The 26,794-nt window shown below is 38.0% G+C and overlaps 1 protein-coding gene across 2 annotated transcripts in view; it reads left to right on the top strand.

Annotated features, from left to right (window-relative positions):
* The first annotated feature begins 12,292 nt into the window (after positions 1 to 12,292).
* The window catches only part of LOC108708384 (rho GTPase-activating protein 6), a 130,392-nt gene continuing 115,890 nt past the window's right edge, over positions 12,293 to 26,794 (top strand). For both annotated transcript variants that reach the window (XM_018247036.2, XM_018247034.2), the window contains exon 1: positions 12,293 to 12,582. Coding sequence is in view for 1 of the 2 variants with exons in the window: in XM_018247034.2 (XP_018102523.1) it covers positions 12,541 to 12,582 (42 nt within the window). In the remaining variant the exon portion in view is untranslated. The remainder of the gene's footprint in view (positions 12,583 to 26,794) is intronic.

The raw sequence follows: 26,794 nt of genomic DNA on the forward strand, positions 1-26,794 counted from the left end.
GACTTATTTTCTTTTGAAAATTACCTAGTGGGAAATATTTGCAATATGGGAATAATTAATTGATAAAAACATTCCGCAGTCCATACCATCTATCAATAATGGGCTGAAGTTTGAGATATCTGGCCAAATGTCTTACCATAGGTTTGGATATATGTGTAATTTCACTACACACAAAGATAGTAAATTGCACTTATTCAAGTCACAAAGAAATCACAGATACTGTGTCTGGGATGTTGTCATATTTTATAGGTTGCAGTAAGGTGAACAAGATAAAGCTACAAAAGTGTTTATTTTGTGTAATAAAAAAACAGCTACAGTGGCTGAAACCACTCTAGAGCCATGGGCAAAAAGAGGAACAGCAGCATGAACTTTAAAGGAATAGTTCAGTGTGAAAATAAAAACTGGGTAAATAGATAGGCTGTGCAAAATAAAAAATGTTTCTAATATAGTTAGTTAGCCAAATATATAATATATAAAGGCTGGAGTGAACAGATGTCTAATAAAACAGCCAGAATCCAACTTCCTGCTTTTCAGCTCTATAACTCTGAGTTAGTCAGCGACTTGAAGGGGGGCCACATGGTACATTTCTGTTCAGTGAGTTTGTAATTGACCCTCAGCATTCAGCTCAGATTCAAAAGCAACAGATATGACCCATGTGGCCCCCCCTCAAGTCTCTGATTGGTTACTGCCTGGTAGCCAGGGTAACCAGTCAGTGTAAACAAAGAGAGCTGAAAATCAGGAAGTAGTGATCAGACTGACATGTTATACATCAAATCACTCCAGCCTTTATACATTACATTTTTGCTAACTAACTATATTAGAAACATTTTTTATTTTGCACAGCCTATCTATTTACCCAGTTTTTATTTTTACACTGAACAATTCCTTTAAAGGCATTCTGTCATGATTTTTATGCTCTTTCGAAAGTGCAGCACTGCGGGGCCCCCCTGATGGCGGCCCTGGGCCTGCATGAAAAATTAGATGTAGGACCCCATCTCTATTTCTCTCAACCCCCTTGACAGCGCCGAAGACATGCAGCCATTTCCGAAGTCCCGAAATGCGGAAGTACCGAACAGCCGAAGTCCCGAAGCAGCGAAAAGACCCGAATCCACGAAAACAGCCAAAGCCAAACTCCCAAAGCGGCGAAAAGACCCGAAGTCACGAAAATAGCCAAAATTGAAGTCCTGAAGTGATGAAAAGACCCAAAGTCACAAAAGGAGGCGAAGATGAAGTCCTGAAGTTAAATTCTACTAAACACTAATTTGTGGTTTTTTAATTTTTTTTTTTAATCTGACATGTTTTATTGATTTTCATTGTAAATAAAATGGGTATTCCACGTATTACGGTACCCTGTTTTCAAGGGTTACATGTTAACATAACTGATAATGAACAAAATAAAGAAAGGGAAAGAAAAGACAGGGAAAAATAAGAAAAAAAAAGTGGGTGAAAGAAGGGAGGTGGGGTGAAATATATATTATTAGTAACAATAGTTATATGGCAGTGGGGTATTATTATTTTAAGTACATCTATGTTGGCTTTTAAATATTTGTTACTGGTTGGCCGCTGGGAAAGTCCCATCATCATGAATGTAGGGCCTGGTAGAGCTGGGAGTCATTTTCATGGGCTAGCCAAGGGAGCCATATTTTATCATAGGCGGCGATATTATTCTTCAAGGTATATGTAAGCTTTTCATTGGCGGCAATGCCAATTATTTTTGCCTTAATCCCCTGGCCACAAATGTATTATTTTAATATTCTATAGGCCCTTGCCACCCATGTTTTTTTTTAAAAAAACATTCTTTGGGACACCAATTTTTATTAACCTGTAAGGGGGGCCTTGGCGCCATTTTTTTAAAAAAAAATATTCTTTGTGGCCCCAATTTTTTTTAACTTGTAAGGGGGGCGCCAATATTTTTTTTAAAAAACATTGTTTGGGGTCCCAATTTTTTTTAACTTGTATGGGGGGCGCCAATGTTTTTTTATAGGGGGGCCCTGGTCACCAATTATTTTTTTAACTTGTAGGGGGGCCCTGACCTCCAATTTTTTAAAAAACTTTTAAGGGGGGCCCTGGCACCACAGTTTTTTTTAACGTTAAAAAAGTTTACGTTTCTTTATCTGCCTAGTAACCAACCAAGTAATGTTACTGTTGTGATTCTATTTTGATTAGGAAATGTATCTTGTTCACTACTGTTTTAAGTTAAAATTATAACCTTTTCAGAACGAATATAAATATTATTGAATTACACACTGAAGTGCTAAACTTCCTTACATGACTTCACCACTTAGACCACCCAGGACACTGCAAACTCATTTAATTTAGGGACTTTAGGAAATGCAAAGTAGCTAAATCAGGCTCTGGAAAGACTGACTAATCACCAGTTTACAAATGCAATCTGTTTGAAGCACTCACCTGTAATGGGAAAATCATACCCTATTAATGAAAAGTAAAGAAGGAGTGCATATCAAGGGAAATGAAACTAAAATATACATTTAGAAAATGTAAACAATTTGCAGATCTTGCACTTGCTGTTTCTATTATTAAAAACAGGCAAGCTATTGTTTCTTTACTCTTAGATGTTTTAAATCTCATAATTGAAAACAAGAGCAAAAATGCCATAGGCAATTAAGTAATCTTATGTTCTGCAAAAGTAAGATGGTTGTGTGAAAATAAATTAGTTTCATACAGGATGAATATGTAAAGTGCTTCACAGATTTGCCAGATTCCAGAAACACTTTTCGGAGACAGGTACTTTGTAATCATATATTTTTCACTATGGTGATGCAGATATACTCATGTATACTTTCCCTGTGACTTACAATATAAGTGTCATTAGATATTACAGCATTGTACTGTAGGTTCACAATGAACTAAGTAGAATGATGCTTTGCTCTTTAGTTTATTTGTTTAGCTGCCCTTATTATCGAGTTCGTAAACCTAATTGCATAAAAGTTTCTTCATATTATAGTGTGGCAAAAAACAGAAGCCCTTTCTGATTGAACAGATGATCCTTCAGATTTCTTTGGGATTATTCATTGAGTTTGTGAGGTTCATTAGGTTTTGTCTACCTCGAATAAACTCACAACTCGAATATTTGCTTATTTATGGAAAAAACTCGATTTAATGCAATTGGTTAAAAAAACCTGAATACCTCAAATTTATTGAGTCTGTAGGCTAAAAAAACTAAAAAAAAAACCCTGAAAATCATGAACCTCTGCCATTGACTTCTACGTGACCTCAACAGGTTTTAGCTGGAGGATATTCTGATTCTGGCTTTTAGCTGCTTCGGGGAAACTACCCTCAAAAAACTAGATTTTTTTTTTGAAAACAGAACTCGACATTTGATAAATTTGAAACAGCAAAAGTCCGCACTCATAAGTCTTGTGATGAAAAAATGTAATTAATTATTTGGCACTCTTTCCCCTTATTCTAGAGTGTATAAATATGTATGTTAGTTTTTGGCTTGCACTTCCTGATGACGGCTCGCGTTTAGGAGCTGAGATCTATGAGTGCGGACTTTTGCTGTTTCGATATTATGATTGATTGTTCCCGCACCTAGGCAGTTTTCAGTGTTCTGAGTGCACCAATCTGTTTATTTATATATATATATATATATATATATATATATATATATATATATATATATATATATATATATATATATATATATATATTATAAATGATATGAGTATATACTGTAAAAGCCCAGCTATACAGTTTACTGGTGATCTCTAAGTAACATTAATCCAACACATACTTTACAGTGTCATCTGGATATGGGGTTTCCTTGCCAGAATAGATATATACTGTATTCTTACCATGCAGACTTCAGAATCCTTGCTTTTAGTGAAAGTAATATTTATTTGACATAGGATTAAGCACATAGAGCCTCTAAAACCAAAAACTATGCTTAGAATTTCAAGGGAAAATACAGCCTAATTATTAGCAGCATTTTACTTCCATTAATTTTTCCAATGGCGGATTAAGAACCATGAACCTTGTGCTATTCAGACATGCCCCCCATTTCCTAACTTGGCAGGGCTGCAAATCGATCTAGCAACTCCTTTTCAATACAATTCTAAATTATAACGAATTAGACAGACTCAAGAGTTGAAATCTTTATTGATTAGCTGCTCAGTAAACAAATACATTAGGCGATGAAGGGCACTGATGGGCCAAGTGCTATACACACAGACAGACCAGCAGCAGACACCCAACATCACTAAATTTCGGTATTTTTTCCTAAAACTATAGTCTGTTATGACAAATGTTTGTGTGTGTAAAAAAAACTTCCCATGCATAGTTATAATTACAGTATACATATGTCACCACTTTTCCTTATCTCAAACGAAGCATTTTATACAATTTGCTCCCACTTATTAGATCCTTTGAATCCATGAATAACATAATAGTCCATGCATATGATCTGCTTATGTTGTCCTTCTTACTATAATATTCTATAGCTCATAGATAACATACTATAATTTGCATTCTCAGATTGTCATTGTGGTACAGCTCCCAACATCCCATGTCATTTAGGGGCATATATATGATGCTGTTTAAAATTTATAAAATAAAAAAACAGTGTAAAAGCTGTGTAAAATAAATGGTGAATTTATCAAGATGTGTTTTATTTTACGTCATGCAAACGCCAGATTTGCCCTCATTATTTTGCATTGCTTCCAGAAGAATTAATTCTATGAATAACATGTAAAAATCTGTACGCCATTTTTTACACAGCAAAGTCAAGTGATGTGTGTATTTTATCCAGCCATTTTCTACACCACATAATAAATGTGCCCCTTAGTGTTCCATAGAAAATACTAGCATGGTAGGCTCGCAGAGGCTACTGGGAATTCTCCTGAAACAGTCAGAAAACAATCAGCCTGCATTTACTGCTTTTAGCCCTCCACGACTACTAGAAGAATACAAACTTGAGACATGACAAAGGACCAAATAACAATGGGGAATAAAGTCTTAAAGGCACCTGCCTAGGGCACAAAGCTATGGGGGTGCTTGGCAGGTACCTATTAAAGGAACAGTTCAGTGTAAAAATAAAAACTGGGTAAATAGGCTGTGCAAAATAAAAAATGTTTCTATTATAGATAGTTAGCCAAAAAATGTAGAAAGGCTGGAGTGACTGGAATAGGCAGAACACTACTTGCTACCTGCTTCAGCTCTCTAACTCTGAATTAGAGACTCTTCAGCTCTCTAACTCTGAGTTAGTCAGCGACTTGAAGGGGGACCACATGGGACGTAACTGTTCAGTGAGTTTGCAAATGATCCAGTCTTTATTTATTTTATTTATTTTTCATGTATGGTAAGTACCATTACTGCAGTTATACTGTTATCACTTCAGATTCCACATCATAGCTTTAAAGGAAAATGATACCCTCAAAATTAATACTTAAACAACCTTAGAAAATCTTAAAAAAATGGAATATATATTTTACATCTTTTACCTTGAGCCCCCATTTTATGATATTCTTTGTGCTGCCTCAGTGTGGAAGCAAAAGACAGAACTTTGTCCGTTAATTGGCTGAAGTGACCTAGTGTGTATGGTTTGTTTGTTTGGCTTGTTTGTGTGCACCATGAATCAAAGGACCCGAGAGGACGGCCCTTAGTTCTTAATATGGCAATTTTTAGAATGAGAGTTCCCAAAAGGCACATACTACTAAAAAGTATATTATTATGGAAAAGGTTTATTTATATGAAACAGGGTTTTACATATGAGCTGTTTTATGCAAAATATTTTTATAGAGACCTACATTGTTCAGGAGTATAGTTTTCCTTTAAAGGCCAGGCAAATTCCCCATTACATTCTTGTATATAGACAAATATTTGGTATCGTATAAGGTGAGGTGAAAAGAAAACTCCTGTTTTGTCTTTTTTTAACAACTAGTTGTGTATGACATCACTATATGCTACAACTCAATGATATCCCTATGTTGTGCCAGCTAACCAAAGTCTGATTACATCTCAGCTGTAGAATTGCAAAATTGTTGACGCACTTCTGTTTTATTATGGATGAAACTTGCCTACTACATGATGTGGTTACTGAGGTTAAAGCAATGGCATTTCAGACACACATACTGTACATGAAAAGGGATTACAATAGGTACTTATGCTTCACAAAGCATTGGCATACCTCCCAACATTTTGGAAATAAAAAGAGGGACAAAAAAGTTGTCGCACATAGCGCAGCAAATTTGCTTGACCACTCCCATTTTCAATAATTACCATGTTCATTTTACGAAATTTGGCAGGTTATGAAAGTTTGAACATATTTCTGTTTTTTTTCCCCCAGTTATTACAGTTTTGCTAATGAAGATGAATTGGCCTTTAAGCTCTGAGTCTAACTTCTCCCAAGGGACCTGTTATCTTATATTGTTACAATTACTTATTTGCTTATATCGAAATTGTAACAAAAGTATCTTATCTGCAGCTGTAGCTGTTCTGGGCTCTCTGCCAAAAGCCAATTAAGTTAGAAAAGTTGTTTCTTTTTCTGGCTGTTCAGTGCAGAGAAAAACAGGACTTTCCAGTACAAATGAGGGACTGTCCCTCTAAAAACGGGACCGTTGGGAGGTATGCGTCGGATACCTAGACTTCATAAATCTGATTTTTTAAAACTCAACCAATTCTGGTAATATTTGGTTCTTTTCTATTTGTGAAATTCATAACTGTGTTTGTGCATATAAAAAGACCAGAAATATATGCTGTTGAAAAAATAAGCAATAGCCTTCCTTTTAGGCGTTAACTGTGTAACGGCTTAACGTGATTAGTGTCTGTCTAATCCTCAAACAAGCAGCAAATTCAGAGTGCACTGTCAGGCACAGTAAAATGAACCCTCCAGGATATAGCCTCAGAATATTTTGCTATAATGTCTTTTTGCACCATAATGGGATTGGTAGACAGACAGCCTTGCATATTTTATTTGCCTGAAACTAGATAATTGTTTTGTTGCACTGTATGAACACAACCAGATAAAAACAGCTTTACACGGGGAAACCCATCACTGTTCTGTGTTACTATTCATTCTTACCAATCTAACATACTTCTTAGAATATACAAGGAATTTATTTGTACAAACTATAGAACTTTTTCTAAACAAATTATAACGAGTAAATAAATATGATTTTTGTAAAGTATATTGAAACTCTGCTAAAGACAGAGGGTAGATGTGTGTCAAGGGCCTAAGGTAGGCATGTGACAGTAGACTGTAGATCACACAAAAGTACATAGCGAGTGAGGACTGGCCAGTTTGAGGGCAAGATTCAGAGATTCTGTAATGTATAGATACAACTTGGTTAGAAGCCAAAAGCTTCAATGAAGCCTTGTAATATGGTTAGTACTACAATGAGGTACTAACTGGTACAGGGACCTCAATTGGTAAATGGGGGCAGATATTGAGTATAGGTATTTCATCTTCAAGTTAGCTTTTAGTATGTTATAGAATGGGCAATTCTTAGCAACTTTTCAATTGGTCTTCATCTTTGAAATTTTTTTTATCGTTTTTTAATTATTTGCCTTCTTCTTCTGACTCTTTCTAGCTTTCAAATGGGGTTCACTGACCCTAACAGCCCATAACTCTTCTGAGACTACAATTTTATTGTTATTGTTGCTTTTTTTTTATTTAAAGATTTTTATTTTCTGTAAAGTTCTTACAAGCATATTGTTAACACACATATGATCATGCAAGTTGTAATTCTGGTGACATTATCACAGATTGGCATATCACATTCATAAGCACTTCTATATTCATAACTCTATGTAACAAATAAACCTTTATTTTTATTACTTAGACCTGTCGTTGTCTTTATTATCACTGCCTTCATTTATTCAACATCAGAAGCGTAACTAGAGGGGGGCGGGTCCTGGCGCAGGACGCGCAGCCGGGCCCCCGCCCCCCTCTGTACACGCGGAACTTGCCGGGAATATGTGCGGACTGCCGGGGGGGCCTGAGGGGGTGCGGGCCCTGGCCCGCTCGCACCCCCTGCTCCCCCGTTAATTCCGCCACTGTTCAACATGTGTTACATGAATGGTTTTGCCTAATCTGTTAACAATGCTTTTCTGTAATTCCCAAAGGGGAAAAAAAAAGGAAAAAATTAACTGGTAGAAAAAAGGGAGGAAAAGGGGAAAAAATTATTGGGGGAGGTCAGAGAGTGAGTGCAGAGGAGCCACATCTGTGAGTCAATTTGTTTCTGTCTAGGCTGTCTCAAATTCCGCCCAGGGGAGCCATAACAGTCCATTTTGATATCCTTTGCCCTGAGAATATGCTCTGATGGTCTCCATATTTCTTATCCATTTCACTTTAGTAAGAAGGGCCTGCTGATTTGGTAAGGAGGTGCTCTTTCACTTGGCCGCCCTTAGTGTTTTTGCCGCCGTGAGTATGTATGTCGCTAGTTTATTTGAGTTTATTAGTTTATTTGAGGTTTTCAGTGTTTTAAGGGGCAGACCTAGAAGAAATGATAAGGGTTCAGGCTCGATGGGATGTTTGAAAATAGCTGACAAGGTCTGGGCTACCATTTTCCAGAATGCTTTGACTATTTCGCAGTTCCACCACATGTGGTAAAATGTACCTCGCTCTCCACAGCCCCCAAAACTTTGCAGGGAGAGGGTGTTACTCAATAGATGGGCCAGCTTTGAGGGGTATAAAACCATCTAAATATCAATTTATAGGCCTTCTCCAGTATTATGATGCACACTGATGTTTTACTGGCCTTAACCCAGATTGTCTCCTCTTCCCATTTGGTCATATACATTTGTGCTAGAATGGTGTTGTCCTCAGCGAGCCTATTGTACATTATTGATATCAGGTGAGTAGTTTGGTCCGAGGAGTTGCACAAGAGTTTGAATTGTGTGGGGGCTGCTGGTGGTGTGTTGCCCTGTAAAAAGGTCTGAGATATAAAGTGGCGTATTTGTAAGTACCGGAAGAACTGGCCATTTGGTATCTGGAGACCTTTGAGATCTTGAAAGGCACGTATCTCTCCCCTTGACTAAGGTTGTACATAGATAAGCTTTATCGTCAGTCCAGGGAAGAAAGTTTCGTATCTCTATCCCTGGTGGAAATTTTTTATTTCCCAGAAATGTGCAAAACATTGAGTTGCGTGAGGATAGATGTAGCTTTTCTCTGTATTTATTGCAAATTTGAGTGCATAGTTGTAGGGGGGAGATGGTCAGGTATGTCCCTGTCTTTTTCAAGTATCCAGATGATCCGATCCAGTGCCAATGGGGTCAGGCCCGCATTTTCGATATCTAACCACTGCATGGTCAGATTTCTGTGCATAGCCACCTCTTTAGATAATCTCGCTGCCATATAATATCTAAATACGTGTAGCACCCCTATTCCCCCGATGTTTTTCAGCTTCGTCATTATGTCCAGTTTTATTCTGGGGCACTTATTATCCCATATGAAATATGTGATTGCTTCTTGTAGGGAGTTAGCCGTCTTCTCTAAAAAGTGTACTGGGAGAACTTTGAAGAGGTATAGTATCCTGGGCAGTAGTGTCATCTTTACTACCGAAATACGGCCAAACCAGGATAGTCCATATTTGCTCCAAGACTGTAAACTTGATTTTAAGGAGGTGATCATTGGGACATAGTTGTTAACATAGAGGGAATCATATTTGGCAGTTAGCTGTATTCCAAGGTATTTAATAGCCGTTCGTGCCAATGGAAATCAAAATCGTTTTTTCTCCATAGGATTCATCTTGATTGATATTGCTTGTGATTTGGAGTTGTTCATTTTGAACCCTGATATGAGGCAAAATTGGTCCAGCAGCCTGTTAAGATGTGGGAACAGGTCTGAGGTGAGCTTAAGGTCAAGAGAATGTCATCAGCATATAAACAAATTTTATGGTCTGTTTCACCTACCGTGATACCTTTTATTTGTGGGTGGTTTCTTATGGCATTAGCTAATGGCTCTAGAGAAAGGGCGAACAAAAGAGGGGAGAGTGGGCACCCTTGTCTTGTCCCCCTCCATTCTAATCTCCTCCGAGAGTGCGCCCATCATTGGCACTTTAGCTGATGGGGCATTGTACAACTGTTGAATTCCGCATAAAAAGGGAAGCAGCATTTGTAGCTCCTCCAGTACTGTCATCATGTATTTCCAGTTTAGCCTATCGAAAGCCTTTTGAGCATCTAATGATAGTAGCATTGTGGAAGTAGATTATTTCTCTGCCGAATAGGTTAGGGTGATGGCTTTCCTCACATTATCCCCTGCCTGTCTGCCCGGGATGAAACCCACTTGGTCCGGGTGTACCAGCAATGGTAGTTATTGTTGCTTTTTTATCTTTCTATTCAGACCCTCTCCTGATCATATTGCAGTCTCTCATTTAAAGCACTTCCTGATTGCTAGGGTAATTTGTACCCTAGCAACCAGATAGCTGCTGAACTTCTAAAGTGGAGAGCTGTTTAACAAGATGCTAAATAATTTAAAAACACAAAAAATGAAGACCAATTGCAAATTGTCTCAGAATTTCACTCTCTACATCATACTAAAATGTTTTAAAATGTTAAATTGAAAGGAGAAATCAACCGGTGGGGGAAAAAACCCTACCCCCCACCCCAGGTAGCCCTCCCTCCCTCCTCCCCCAGGCTAATTTACATACTTACCCCTTGGCGTAGATTATTGCAGCGAAGTTCCACGCAATCATCTTCTGGCTCCTCGGTAAAATGACTGAGAGATCGGCAATTTCCGTGTAATTCCGCGCATGCGCAGCCGAAAACCGGCAAACTGCTCCAACTGCGCATGCGCAGAAATACAGATCTCTCAGTCAGCTCACAGCGGAGCCAGAAGATGGACGTGTGGAACTTCGCTGGAAGAAAACCAGCAGGCAGATATTACTGGCAGTAAAACCAGCATATCACGAAGTCGCCCGATGTTTTCTCCCAAAGCAACTTCAGCTGACTTTGGAAAAACGAACTGATGCATTGGTTTTATCACCAGTGATTTCAATTATTTCCAATAGAGACGCATTTTCAGGAGATTTGTTGCCCACAGTCATGTATTTTTATCACCACTGACCTTAATCTTCAGTCCATGCAAGCATTCTGTAATTTCCCATGTATTTTGTCTGATGGGGGTGCTATTTTATATAAATCTATGGGCTATTTATTTTCACCTGCGCAGACTCTGCAGCCCACTCATGGTTTTTATATAACATAATCACCAAAACCGATTAGGACCGCTCCGAACTCACCTCCCTTTAGCTGCTCCTCTAGCTATCCCAGGTGCTCAGTCCGCAGCACTGCCAATATATGCTAAACGAACAGAAGGACGGCACTCCGGGTAAAAACAGGTATTTATTGCAAGGATCTGCAGAGATACAAGGCCATGTATCTCTGCAGATCCTTGCAATAAATACCTGCTTTTACCCGGAGTGCCGTCCTTCTGTTTTTTATATAACATAACTATGCAAAGCTGTCTGTGTGGTACTGAATTTAACATGAGAGGGCTGCATAGTCTGCGCAGGTGAAAATAAATAGCCCAAAGATTGATACAAAATAGCCCAAATAACAAAATGCTTGCATGGACTGGGGATTAAGGGTATGGACACACATACGTTTATGTGCAGCTTTTTAAAAAAGCCGACCGCATCGTAAATACACTTAACAGTTTTAAGTTTAGGCAATGGCACTTAGGCTAGCAAATTTATGCGCTGGTTAGCTTGCGGTGTCAACCGCAATGGAAACGCATGTCTGTCTGGGGCCTAAAGATTGCCGACGGATTTGTCACCAGCGATAAAAATGCACAACTGCGGCATAAAAATCTCCTGAAAATGCGTCTCCATTGGAAATAACGGTATTCCCCATTAGAAAACGCACACATTACTTTGTTCTTCCAAATACGTTGCCTTGGGTGGAAACTTTGGGTGATTTTGCGATATGTTGGTTTTACCGCCATCGATTTCAATTATTTCCAATGGAGACACATTTTTCGGGAGATTTGTTGCCCGCAGTCGTGCATTTTCTATCGCGGGGACGACAAATCTCCCTGTCAGCCACTGTCCTTAATCCTCAATCCATGCAGCATTCTGTAATTTCCCATGTATTTTGTCTGTTTGGGTGCTATTTCATATAAATCTATGGGCTATTTATTTTCAGCTGCACATACTATGCAGCCTTCATGTTAAATTCAGTACCATACAGATGGATGTGTTATGCTATATAAAAACCAAGTGAATATAAACCCAGAATGACCAGACTGAAGTAATGTCCCTTCTCCTCCAGCCCCATTGCCTCCCAGCCCGGCCCCCATATCCTCTCACTCCCTCCTCCCCTCCTCCCTCTTAGAGCTGCTCCAGGCACAGGCTCATGGCAGGGGAGCGGTGTCAGTGCTGCTGCCGGCACTCTCTTAGCAGCCTCTGAGGATGACTTGGCTTAGCTAGTGGGACAAGGGGGGACACTCTCACAGCGACTGTTGGAATCGCAAGGATGTGGATGTAGTGTGCAACAGGGATATAATCGGGTGTTTTTTTGGCAGTTCTGGGGATAAAGTATTTACACAAGTGCTGAGGACTTGCTTACTCGCTACAGTACGAGATGGGGGACTCTGTGTTCTGTGACAGGAGGCTGTGCTACACAGTAAGTACTTTTGTTTTTATGCTGGTGCCCAAATGTGCTGCCCTCCAGCTGTTGCTAAGTAACCCAGTCCCAGTCTCTGCGCACAGCTGGTGGGGTGGCTGATGAAGGCTGGAGGAGCAGTAAAGTTAATGGGCATGGCTGGGAGAGTTGGATAGTGTATTTGTTAGTAGGACAAGCTGAAATTGAAGGTGACAAGCAGAGTTACACAGTGTTTAGCTAAATGTTTGTTTCTGCAACTGGAGGCTCAGTGCCTGCCTGTATATTACAACTCCCGACATGTCGGGTTGGGGTTTATAGGAGCTGTAGATCAGAAACAGCTGGAGAGCCTGAGGTGGTCATTCCAGTACTTGTAAAAACAGTCTGCGTGCACTGTCAATAATGCTTTCTTCTTGTCACATTAAGGCATAAAAATGCCCTTTTTTGGTAGAATATGTTGGACGGTAGTTTACCCAGTGGGATGCCCCAAGTGCAGGGTGGCGCTACTTCTACACTGAACACAAACCTGCTACTCCCTGTTTTCTGATGGGCTCCCCTTACCACTTGCAGAGGTCGCTGGGAGTTGTAGTTTGTCAGCAGCTGGAGGGAGAGGTACAAGCTGACCACCCATTGTGCTAATGAAGTCTGCAGACAGTGACAGGCAACATCTGGTCCTGAGGGCTACTCCCTCACCCTGCATTCATATGGGTCTCTTGTGAATTATAGACGGTGTGGCTGCTGGAGATTGTGCAGGGAGTTTGATGGCTATGTTTTGGCTACATTTGGCCTTTGATTCCCCTGTTGCCTCTCTAAATGAAAATGAAGTATTGTGCATAGCAAGGGGGGTACAGTGCCTATCAGCTGACAGGGAAGTGAAACCACTTTGGTTGGCTCTTTTGGGGATGAAAGCAGTCTGAGGGCAAATCCGCATTGAGCAACATTTTAGTCAACGTCACGGCGCTTAAAAAGAGATTATATGTATATCTTAGTTTTTGCTTCATTCCACGCAGGTTTTGGCTCTGTAGAATGATTATTTTCCTTAGGAACAATTAGTCTAATGCGAGGAGGATTATTGGAACAGAGATGGACGGATTAACATTATTGCAGCGCTCACCTTTTCACACAGACAGGAATGGTGGGTGGGAGCCAAAAAAACAATTCAAGGCATTACAAAGGGGTTGGTATCAACTCTCCAGCTGCTGGGCAACAATAGAACAAGTCTATATTTATTTATATATATCATATACTTTCATGCCTTACCTGTCTCGCCTTCTTTGGGGACAAAGGCGTTTTAGAATGTAGTACTTGGTTTAACCTGAGTGGTCTTGCCTGAACTCTACATCCCAAGTATTAGCCACTCACCCCTCCCCTTGACATAAGCATGTGACAGCATGTTAGCCACAATCCACCTTTCTACACTAGTTAATTACAATGACTGACAGAAGGGTCCCTTTTATGAGCATGGCAATACAGGGTGTTATGGATTTTGGCAGTACTGTTTTCACTTCTTTGAGGCGGCAGTTGAATTTACTCAAATTTTTGTAGTTTTCTTAAGGAGCTTCAACATGCTGTCAGGCTACAAACCACTTCCTCCTCAGCACTCAAAAAGAAGTGGCATTTGTTTATTGTAGCAGGCAGCAAGTTGTCGTGTGCATGTAACAAAAAAGTACTACCGCTATATTTATGCTGTCGAGTACGAAGATGGCCATACACGGGCAGATTTAAGCTGCCAATTAGAATCCTTGAGTCGTCAGCTTGTCTGCCCATGTATGGGGCCCTCCAACGGGGCTACCCGACCAATATCTGGCCAAAAATCAGCCATAAGTTGATCAGGCAGGTTTGGTTTTCATGTTAAATCAAGGGCCACATGGGGAAAAATGATTGGATTAGCCTGATATTGGGCACCTTTGGTGAATGTATAGGGTATGTTTATGCAAATCTTTTGACTTTACTATATGTCGTGGATATATGGTGAGAGTTTACACTTGCTGTGTTTATGTTGTGCTGACTTGGGTTACATTTTTGGTAACTTTTCTCACAGTGTGAACACTTTAGCCTCTCTAAAGACAAATAGAAGAAAAAGAAAACAGGAAAAACAAATCCGTAAAACACTTGAAAATCAGGTGGAAAAATGTCTTGCGTGCACTATTGGAGGAGTTAAAAGACGCCCGCGTTCTTCAAAGTTGGTTAATCATCTCCAAGGATGTGTTTGGGTTAGCTACTGTAACTACAATTACAGAGGAAGGCATTACATAGCCTTAATTGCTGTGTACATTTTCACATACCTAGAAAGAAAATTCTTTCTTTTCCAAGGCAAATTCCCCAGCAGTCGAGTTAAAACTCTGGCCCCAGGCACAGTGTATCTTGATTGTTTATTTACAAGAAGATCTTACCAATGGCTCACAGATACTAGCAGACGGCAAATGTTTTGTTTTACTCAACATTCAACTTTGTGTATGTCAACCAAAAAATCGAGGAACGGTTTTCTTAAAAGTTTATTTTTTTGTTATTTTGTTGACTTCATACTTATGCACAGTTCTCAGAGCAATAAATTAAGGGGCCAATTTAAGATTGTTCGTGCTTTTCTGCACAAGCAACTTTAAAGGGATGGTTTACCTTTAAGTTAACTTCCAGTATGATGTAGAGAGGGATATTGGTTTTCATTTTTTATTATTTGAAGTTTTTAAGTTATTTAGCTTTATATTCAGCAGCTCTCCCGTTTTCAATTTCAGCATTCTGGTTGCTAGGCGTGAATAAGAAAAATAGCAATAATCATACATTTGTTGCTGTACAAAACATTTGATTTTTAGATGGGGGTCAGTGACCCCCATTTGTAAGATGGAAGAAGAAGCAGGCAAATAATTTAAAAACTATAAAAAATAAATATGAAAACCAATTGAAAAGTTGTAATTGGTCACTCTTTAACATACTAAAAGTTAATTTAAAGGTGAACTACCCCTTTACTAATAACGCAGGTATTCTTGACAACAACAAAAAGCTCAGCAATCTTTGTCATTTTACCCAAAGAGGCTTCTGAAATGAAGAATAACTTTAACAGCTATAAGAAAAGGCACCAACAATCTTAAATTGTGTCAGAATGGGACATCTGGCCACCAGAGTACCAGATGCTAAGGGTACTCTGAATTATCATATATCATAAGATTGCAAGTTCTAGCTTATAGAATGGTGCAGTGATAGGGCACTTTACAAGTTAGGTCCACAAAGAAAACAATTTGCAAAGAAAAATAATAAAGAATTGACAGTAGAACACCAATTTTATGCTCTCAGATTTTATGTTTTCCCAGAATTTATGCTATTTCTTCCTTATGCCACACAGAGAAACTATGTTTTTTCTTTCCCAGATTTATGATTTCCTGGACTTTACACCTTTTTGACACCATCCCCTGTAAAATTTATGTACAGCAATTATGCACATACCAGTATCACTTTAATGTCTGCAATAGTCCTAATAGAGTACAAGCTGGAGGCATTCCAGGGGGCACATGCTGCCCAACACCGGTCCCCTCAGAATACATTGCTGCCAAACAGGGCGCAGCTCTTTGTACTTTATTTTAGGACAACCTGATTTGCGCCTGCGTTTAGCACTTTGCACTTTGCCTACAGTTTTGTCAATGAGCCATATTGTTTGTTTATCTGAAGACAGCAATGTTTTAAACCATGGGGTCCCACTGAGATTGGGGACAACTGAGATATCCCATAGTGTCTCGGCAGGCCAGTCGGACCCTGTATTACTAAGTCTATACGTGAAGAATGTTCCACAGAAATGTTTTACTGGAAATTTTCAGCTAGAAATGTTTTTTTTTTTTCCTGACTATATTTACTAAAATAAAGAACTTTCTGATTACCTTAAGTAAGAATTTGCTTTTCAGTGTCCGGAAAGTACACGTCAGAGCTTTTGATGTAAATGACAGATAAAGTGTTTGTGCAACTTTTGTGTGGTGACATAATTTAAGATATTTCAGCTTGCATGTGCTGTTTTTTAGTGACTTTATCCCAAACTGTTTTCACATTAATCTATGCAACAAAGTCTGTGGCTAACTTTTGTGAACTGCAACTCCCAGCATGCCCAGTTAACAGAGGGCAATGTTTGATGCAACCTTAAGGGTCATGAAGAATTTGCTTTTCCATAACGAGTGACTATTTATAAAGTACACATTATTTTGAGTTGTGAAATATTTACATAATTTTCATGCATGTTTATTACTTAGCTCTAGTTTAAAATGTTTCATCATCATTTGGCCTGTTGCTCCTGGCAGCCATCTGATGCTCATGTATATTCTCTGGGTACTGGACAGTTTATGATGCTTTGTACTGAGAGTGGAAGGCAGGACTCTACCCGGAAATGTTTATTGCAGCATAAGCCTCACAACAAAATATTTTACGCAATGTTCCCCTTTTTTATGGCTGCCTGACTCCTATTAAATGTGCTGGAAGGGTGATATTGTTCCCTTCTGGAATTCTTTATTGAGCCGTGGGCAGAACAAATACACACAACTTCATCGAATTGGCTGTCCTAATTCAACTTTTCATGCTGATGACGATTACATAACTGCTGTCAGTATTTTGAGGAAGCTCTAACAGTTTGCAGAATACAGAAAACACCCCCCAGCTCCCTGCATAGGGATTTCAGGAGTAGCAAAACAGTGTGATGCTATATGCATGATATCACCCGATGCTCCTCTGTTTATAAGCATCCGTACTGATCTGGGCTGATTGCTGAAATACTGACATATCTGAGTTGCCACAACTTGCCATGATATACTTCCCCAGCTCCTCGAATTCATCCAGAAGCCTTGTGTTTGATATTTTAGACTCTATACTACTTGAACCTTAAAGGGGTGGTTTACCTTTGCATTATTTTTAGTATGTTATAGAATGGCTAATTCTAAGCAACTTTTAAATTAGTCTTCATTTTTTCTTTTTTATAGTTTTTTTTTACTTATTTGCCTTCTTCTTCTGACTCTTTCAAATGGGGGTCATTGACCCCATCTAAAAAAAACACTGTAAGCTGTGGCGTAACTATAAAGGAAGCAAGTCGGGCAGGTTCGAGCCGACCTCGCACACTTCGCCACCATCAAATGCCGGCTTCTGACTTCCAGGTTCGTCTTTTATAGACGCTGCTCCTGCTCGCCCTTTTTGTGATGTCATCGGCAGGGGCGAGGCGTCGCGGGTCTATGAAAGGAACCCGGAAGTGTGGATGTGGGTGGGTGCGGGCCAAGGGAGGGCGGGTTATGGTCGGGTGTGGGTCAGGGAAATCCCGACCCCCACATCACTAAAGTAGACCCGCGGCCGATCACTACAGATTCACAAACTGGCTGTACTTGAGGGGAGAGCCGGGGAAGCTGGCATGCACTCAAGCAGATTGGGAGAGCAGGGGACAGCTGGGCATAGCCTGGTATGTTCAGTTGGGCCCCTTCTATGATTTTTCGGGGGGGGAGGTTGCGGCACGGAGTTGTTACACCGCTGTCTGTAAGGCTTCAATTGTATTGTTATTTTTATATAATTTTATATTATAAAAAAGGAAAATCGATTGCAAATTGTCTCAGAAATCACTCTCTACATAATACTAAAAGTTAAGTTAAAGGTGAACAACCCCTTTAAATACTAAACCTTAGCCAGTGCTGTTTGTTTTGCTTTCAATTTCCAAATGTGTTTATTAAAAACTCTGTGTTTTCAAGCAAATGTTTTTGCATGAAAAGGAATACAACCCCCCCCAAATACCATATATCATGTGAACATATTTAACATTTTTCATTTATGTACAGAATCTGTTTAAATGCCTTACAGTATGCATATAGAATGGGATATGATGATGTACCAACATGCTACTGTGCCTCTGAAGATGTGCTCTCTATGGCATTTTTAGTTGATTTACAACATATAAACTTGGCTGCTGTCAGTTACTTGAGTTTAGGCACAGATTTGAGATATGTGATATGTACACATAATATTCAATTCATTATGTAAGGCTAATTAGTAATTAATACATTAGATTTATTAATAAGCAGCCCTGTGACATCAATTTCTATCATGAAACCTCACTTTCTGCTAATGGGTCTCAACAGGCTAGAGTAGGTTGAGCATGTGCAGCGTCTCTGGCACAAAAGATGGCAAGCCCCTGAAGTCTGGTCTGGTACAGTAACTTCAGTATTTCAAATACAGCATTTTTAGCCATATTCATTGTTTAGGCTTTAGTTCTCATTTACAACTGCAGTCTTAAAGGGGTGGGTCACCTTTAAGTTAACTTTTAGTATGTTATAGAATGGCCAATTTTAAGCAACATTTCAGTTGGCCTTCGTTTTTTATAGTTATTTGCCTTCTTCTTCCGACTCATTCGGGCTTTTAAATGGGCGTCACTGACCCTCTATCTAAATAGTCACAAATGCATCGTTATATTTGTATTATTATTGCAACTTTTTATCACTCATCTTTCTTTTCATATCCCTGTCTCTTATTCAAATGAGTGTATGGTTGCTAGGGTAATTCAGACCCTAGCCACCAGATTGCTGAATTTCCAAGCGGGAGAGCTGCTCAATCAAAAGCTAAATAACTCAAAAATCCACAAACAATAAAAAATGAAAATCAGTTGTAAATGGTCTCAGAATATCACTCTCCACATCATACTAAAAGTTAAATTAAAGGTGAACAACCACTTTATAAAAGTGATACTGACACTAAAAAACTACTTTTTAAAATATTAATGTACATTAAAAGTTACCTATAAGTCATGTTGATTGTTTTTTGCTGACAGATTTGTTTTTGTAAGTTAGTGTTAGTTGAAGTTTTTAAACCTGACTGTTTTGCCAACCTGACTGTCCCATCTCAGTCTGTCAGTTAGAGTTACGACTCCTGCTGCACAAATATGGCAGCCCCCTCATAGGGGAACATGGGGCATCAGACAGGTAATGTAAAATCATTGTGCAAATACTTTATGACAAAGTTAGAAGTAGCTTTTAAAGGCAATATTATGATAGATGTAAAAAAAGAGTTTAATTTCTCATGTCAGTATCTCTTTAACAGTAAAACCTCAATGCCATTAACTTAATGTATCTAATCTAATTTGTACCTTTCTTTTTTCTGTTCTTAAAAACAGCTGAATTTGCAAGTGGGAGAGGTGCTGAATAAAAAGCTAAATAACTCACATATAATAAAAAATTAAAATCAGTTGTAAATGGTCTCAGAATATCACTCTCTACATCATACAAGTTAATTTAACGTGAACAACTCCTTTAACAGTAAAACTTGAATGCCGTTAACTAAATGTAGCTAATCTAATTTGTACCTTTCTTTTTTTCTGTTTTTAAAAATAGAACTATTTTAACTAATCCATCTTTTTCTCTTAACCAGAGTGTTTCAATCTGCTTTCATATAATACTTGTGCTTCAAATTAATTCAAAGCTGCACAGCAATTTGGCTTGCCTGACACAGTACCCCTCTGTACCCTCACTGCTTGTTTTTGACTGTGATCTTTGCTCAAATCTTTCTAATATATCCTCAGGATGGAGATTTCACACATCTTAGTAAGCCGATACGGTTCATCTTTTGGTGAAAATTCTGCTAAGAGTGCAATTCCATGCTGTTATGAGTGATTACAACTCCTGAGTATATTGTGGTTACCCTTTAGCCTAAGCCATTGTGCAGAGATTTCCAAGGAATGCTGCGACTCCCCAGCTGTGTCACTATTGGCTGCTTGGCTTAAAACCACTGGATTAAACAGCAGAATAAGAAGTGAAGAGAAGAACGTTTACAGGTCGCTCCTTTGTAAATGGGTTTGGTGAGGCATCCTACAAAAACAGACACGTTGATTTGATTCACATGCTGATCAGTGGCAAAACAATGTGGTGAGGCATTGTGCTGTCCCATGCTGGGAGCGACCTCTTGTTATCACAGACAATCCTGTTATTCTTTACAGCCTATTCCTTTCACATACACACATCAGTCGGCTTGTTAGTGTTTGTACTGCTGTGCCCTGCCAGGAAGTGAAATCGTTCTCATGAATGAGATGCTGATAAAGGCAGCGCAGCATTAATTTGAGAAGCAATATTATTAGAGCAAACAGAGCAGAAATCAAACGTTAGTTTGTTGTTTTAATCGCATGACCTAACCATTTACAAAATACATTTTATTCATGGTTCAATGCAGGAAACATATTTACACTTTTTGTTGTATTTCCTTTTTTTAACATTTCGTTAATGGGGCCAAGTCCTGTACTGATTTGACTTTATTTCCTAAATGTAACTGTGCACATGGATCACTCCATTCACATCTGTTCCCTCCCACCTGACCGTTCTGAGGTAAATTAAACGATAGAATACAAACATGAAAAGAACAGAATATGGGCACAAATATTTTTAAATATCTAAACATCTATTCTACCTGTATATCTGAAGATTCTGCTCTCACATGTCTGTATTGAAAGCAAACAACCTTTCCTATAACCATTGGTTGCAGGAAAGATCCTAATTTTAAAATCTATAGCCATCTTGAGACTCCAAAGTGTACAGGCAGGTTAATTGGCATAGAGCAGGAGAGCAGAAAGGCCTATAGCGGGAAAAGAATCTGATAAGACACCAGTTCTTGTTATCAGTCTGGGACGTTATTGAACATCACTGTACTGTGCTTAACCTGCCTATATCTATAGATAGTGTTGTTGAAGCAGATAAATGTTCTTGTGAATTCTTCAGGACCATCAGGAAAGACGGGTAAGCATAGCCAAATGTTCTTTCCAATGCTCTGTTCGTTTAGCAACATGCCTGCTTGGAAAGATAACAGATTAGATAGTAACTTTCAGCTACATTTTGCTGATAAGAATATGAGGAAACAGCAGATTGTTCACATACCAGGTCAACAGTTCGCTAAGGAAAAAAGTCAGTTATTGTAAATTGTAATTGTCCATGGAATAGAAGAGATTCCCCAAATATGGTCGATATTTGACTTCATAAACACCATCCTATTTTCTTGTACTTTTATCCTTACATGTATATGCTGGTCTGTATTCATTCTTGGGGACAATGTTTTCCTGAAGGTATTTGCCCAGCAGAGTGCATATATTATAAGCAATTTGGCCATAGTTACATTTTATGATGACAACCACTTGGCACTTCCAATGTGTATTTCAGGGCTTTCTCTTACATTTTGGTGAAGAAGGTTAGCTTTTCTTAAAACTCATCGAAATGTCTTCAAGTCAGAATACCTTTACAGAGTGTCGGACTGGCCCACCAGGATACCTGGAAAAGTCCCGGTGGGCCAAGGTGTCAGTGGGCCCTCATGCTGCTAGACATTTAGCCTATTTCATGGTCATTCCCTATTTCTATGAGAACAAAGAGGCTAAATAGAGGGAATAATAGATTATAGTATGTAAAGAGAAGAGACTAGGAGAATAGAGGTTGAGTGAATAGAGGAAGAATAATAATACTGAGAGTGGGCCCCTGGTCTAAGATTAATTGGTGGGCCCCTAGTCAAAGGTTTTTGGGTGGGCCCCTGGTGTCCCAGTCCGACGCTGCCTTTACACACATATATATATATATATATATATATATATATATATATATATATATATATAAATATATATATTATATGTATGTATATTGCTCCTATAAAGAGGCCACCTAATTACTTATATTATATTATATTACAGCCCTGTGTTCTCCTAGGCACTCCCTTCATGCAGTCTCTTCTCCTTCATTCTGCATGTTAAATACTACTGCATTTCATCAGTAAGGATGGGCGAATTTGATCAGTTTCGCTTTGACAAAAATTCGCCGCCGGCGAATTGACGTTGACGCCCATTAAAGTCTATGGGCGTCAAAATTTTTTGATGCGCAACAAAATTGTTTTGATGTGCTTCTTTTTTTTTTTTGACGCACGGTGCCATACAAGTCTATGGGCGAATTTTCTGCAGCAAAACAAGGTGAAAAAATGTGCCCATCCCTAGGGTATTATGAGAGGATTCCCCATTTCTCAGCAGTGAAAGAGGATGGTGTGTTAGCAGGGAATCTGTCATACTTAAAAGTATTTGTGGATTTTGGGTTTGTCTAAGTAAATCATAATAAAAATGTTCCACAAAATTAAAACCAAAAATATTTACATTTTTTCTTCTCCGTTTTTTTGCCCAAGTATAGCCATGTTAGTGATTAGGCATACTCCTGGCTATTCATCTCCGATAAGCAGCTTTTTGTTGAAGCTGTAACTGTACTAAATAGAAGTATTAATAGTTGGTTGACAATTATTGAACATTTTCATCCTTTGGTGTAGGTTGTTAATATTACTAATAGGGTCACTGTATTTATACCCCATTAACTACAGTATAAATGCTTTATACTCTCTATTACCCAGAGGTGTAATGTACAGTAAAAGAAAAAGAAAAAGAAAAACATAGAAGAAAACCCATCCTCTGTGTTTATTGCCATTTGCAACATGCTTGCTACATTGTTAAAATAACAGTTTATAAAATGTCAGAGAAATTTGAGAGATTGTTTTCTAAGAATTGTGTAATAGGAATCTATAAAATAGATTTTGTGAGCAAAAGGAACACTTTTATTTACTTATTCATAGATTTTTATCATTTGTTTTTGCAGGTAGTATATTCAATAGCTTTACTAGTCATTTTTTTTTTTCATAATATTCCCAGAATTCTATGATGAAGGCATCTACTGAGCTTCAAGGTGGTCTTTGATGCTTTCTTGAAAAACATTTCCATGTGACTGCGAAAGCCTAAAAGTTGAGTGTCCCCACTCACGTTTTTACTACTTGCTGTAAAAACAGACTTGAACTAAGAGTGTAATCCTCTGTGTTCATTTGCAGCAGCCGAAGCAGAAAAATATGTCTAGAAAAATTACTAAGGATAAAATGCCATTAAATTTCATTATTTAACAAAAAACACATGGTAATTACAGTGGTGAATATTGTACTTTCATCTCATGTTCATGCATGTGAATATCATGTAAAACTGCCTGTAAAAAATGGTGCTTAGTAGTGGCATTGTTCTGTGTGCTACTTAATGATGTATATAGAGCTACAGGGATACAAAGAGCTGATCCAAATGTATAGTCCTCTATGGGAACCCTAAAATAAGTTGTCATTTTATTTAACAATTTGCTGGGGAATATCTCTTTCTCCGTGTACGTGTTGCCTATTGCATTTGTTTTCTTTCCCAGTTTAGTCTATGATTAATGATTGATTAGAATTTGGGACCCATTTGTGATGTTTGTGTACCCACTGAAATATCAGTCTCCTTCTCTTGAACAGTTTATTCTCTGAAGTAATAGTATTTGCCTAATTATGAGCTGCGTCAATATACCTCTATGTTTTGAATTTGTATTGAATATTTAATTTTAAAACAGTAAGATGACTGGGCCAAATGGACTGATACGCGGTATGGCAAATTTACTATATTTCTGTTAATTCAGGCCGACAGCCCTAATAATCAGGACAACAAGAACAAACCTACTAATATTCATGGTACATGGATATTTTTTTTATGATTGTCTAGCCAGCCAATCAAGAGACAGATCTCAAAATTAAAAAAAAAAAAGATCAAATTTCTGTGGCAATTCATGAGCTGTAAATAGCATCACATCATTTTGTGAGGTTGTTTAGTCACCAGCGTTTTGTATCAAATTTACTTCTATTCAGTAATCAGTGAATGTGAATCCACCTTGGGCCCTTTGGAGATATTATTCACATGGCTAATGCATAATGCTAGTGAAACTATCCCCAGAGCATACTACATTTATATGAAATCCTAGACCTGTGTAGGGTGAAATCACACAAGGCTGTATTTTAAATACTTGCAAGGAATGAATACACTTATACAACCCAAGTAAGTGAAAGCAGCACACATAAAATCTGTAAATATTTTTTTTTTTTGTAATTGCAGTATGTACTCACAACAGCATAGTAGGCCAAGTAATATTTAAATGCCTATTTTGTAACTCATGACATTACAGCAGAAGAATTTGCTCCAAAATGTATATGATTATTATAAACTATAATATGTTGCTTCATGACTTAACTTTTTATATAAGACTGTACAATTTATAGCTTTGCTTTACTACATTTATGAACTCTATCATTATCCTCTCTAATAAATATATGATTTCCCCATAATATATAATTCTAACACACATAAAATTGCAGTGTGCTGACCTTATGTTTTACCTTTCCAGAATGAGAATTTGATTTATTTTATACAATTGCAGCTTGCATCCTCAATGCATTACTGCTCATCACAGATCTGTATGTCCCTTAACTATTACACCTGTTTCATCAAACTGATCCTTTTGTTGGTTGCCTGTTTGACTGTTAAATTCTGAGCCTTTTCATGAGCCACGTTTTACATGACAGCTTACTTTTACCTTCTGCTTTATGCTATATTCACAGATACGCCTTGCAAAGGAAAGTCAGGAGATTTACTTAAAGCAGTTATGTACTTTTAGACTTATTGCATTTACCACAGACACATTTTTTAACCCCTAAGGTAACTGTCTGCAATGCACTTATTAAATTATTATTACATTTTAATAATGGGTGGAATCCAAATGAATGAGCATACAGTATCTAACACAATACTGACACATACCAGAATTATACAGGTGTATAATGCCATCCTCATGAAAATCACTGTACTTTCAGAGCTAGAGCATCCTAAATCTACAATAAGGTTCTTTACTCAGAACCAGAAGTCAGGTTGTTTCTGTAGAGAACAATGGCTTCCGGTACTCAGAGTCAGGCTGGATTTGGCCTGCTGTAGCTCCAAAATATTGTGATTTCTGTAAACAAAGTGGTATTCCCGGGACATTGGTTGTGTGGAAAGTCACTGTTGCATTACTTCAGTATTCCATTTTCAGAATGTGTGTCAGTATCACTTTAAAAGTCTGTCCAACCCCTTAATTAGCATGTTTGCCATCCCAGGAGATCAGGTCCAGGCTATGGGACTGCTTCATTACTTAAAAGTTGGGTGTCAGTATCACTGTCCACCCCCTTGTCTAGAATGTCTTATTATTTAGTTTTAAGGAGAGCTACCATTTATTAAGTTTATTAAGTTTATTTTATGTACCCACTTGGTTTGCATTCATTTAACCAGTGCTAACACTTCTACATCACTGCTTCTGCTGTAAATCTGGTGTGAAAATATAGAGGTTGAACCTATTTGCACTAATTAACAATTCTTTCAATAGTTTATTAAGCTTTAGAATTTAATTGGATTTTGGTGATTTTTTTTCCCTGAGAATGATATTTTTAGGTTTCAGCAGTTTAGTAATTATATGTATTAATCATAAAGGGCCTTGTAAAACTATCCACACCCATGATCCAATCATTCGTATTACTAAAAAGAAACTGAAATATGCTGTTTACAAACAATTTCAGTACCAATTTGGTAGAACCACCCTTTTCAAAAGTAATCATTTTTTAGGACAACACTGAAGTGGTTTTGACAACTTTTTTCCTGGAAATACTGTCCCAATCCCAATGTTTGGCTAACCTGAACAACCCGAATCAGCAAGGAAGAATGAGTGTGTAAATTACATGTGTGGGATATGTTATTCAGAATGCTCTGGAACTGGGGGTTTCCAGACAAGGAGTATTTCTGTAATTTGTATCTCAATACATAAAGTCTACTGAAAAAACATTGAAACGTGAGTTTAACCCAATAGGATTGTTTTGCCTCCAATAAGGATTAATTATATTCCAGTTCATATTAAGTACGGGATACTGTTTTATTATTACAAAAGGGAAATTGATATTAAAAGTTTGAAATATTTGATTAAAATGGAGTCTATGGGAGATGGCCTTGCTGTAATTTGGAGCTTTCTGGATATTCTGAAATTTCCATATAAAGAATCCCATTCCTGTACATAGGTTATAATCAGCGGCAAAAGTTGGTTCTGCAAAAAATTAAAATGTAGGGATTGAACAATTAGATATTTTTTTTATATAAAACAATGTTATTTAAACAAATATTTTAAAATAGGTTTGAAATAAAAACACCTCAAATAACAAATGTCAGTGTTTGAATTGTTATTCAGTAACATAAAAGCAGTGGTCAACTGTCTCTTAAAGGAAACTGTATGTTAGAGGTCATTACTTGGGAAATAACATGACCATTTTGATTCACACCCATCTGTGAATCAACTCAAGGCTGAGTCATTAACTTGAATTCAGTTGTAAAATAGCTTACCCCAGAAAAGCTCTTAGAGTGAACTATTGACTACTA

The sequence above is a fragment of the Xenopus laevis genome, chromosome 2L (genome assembly GCF_017654675.1).
Source record: "Xenopus laevis strain J_2021 chromosome 2L, Xenopus_laevis_v10.1, whole genome shotgun sequence".
NCBI lineage: Eukaryota > Metazoa > Chordata > Amphibia > Anura > Pipidae > Xenopus > Xenopus laevis.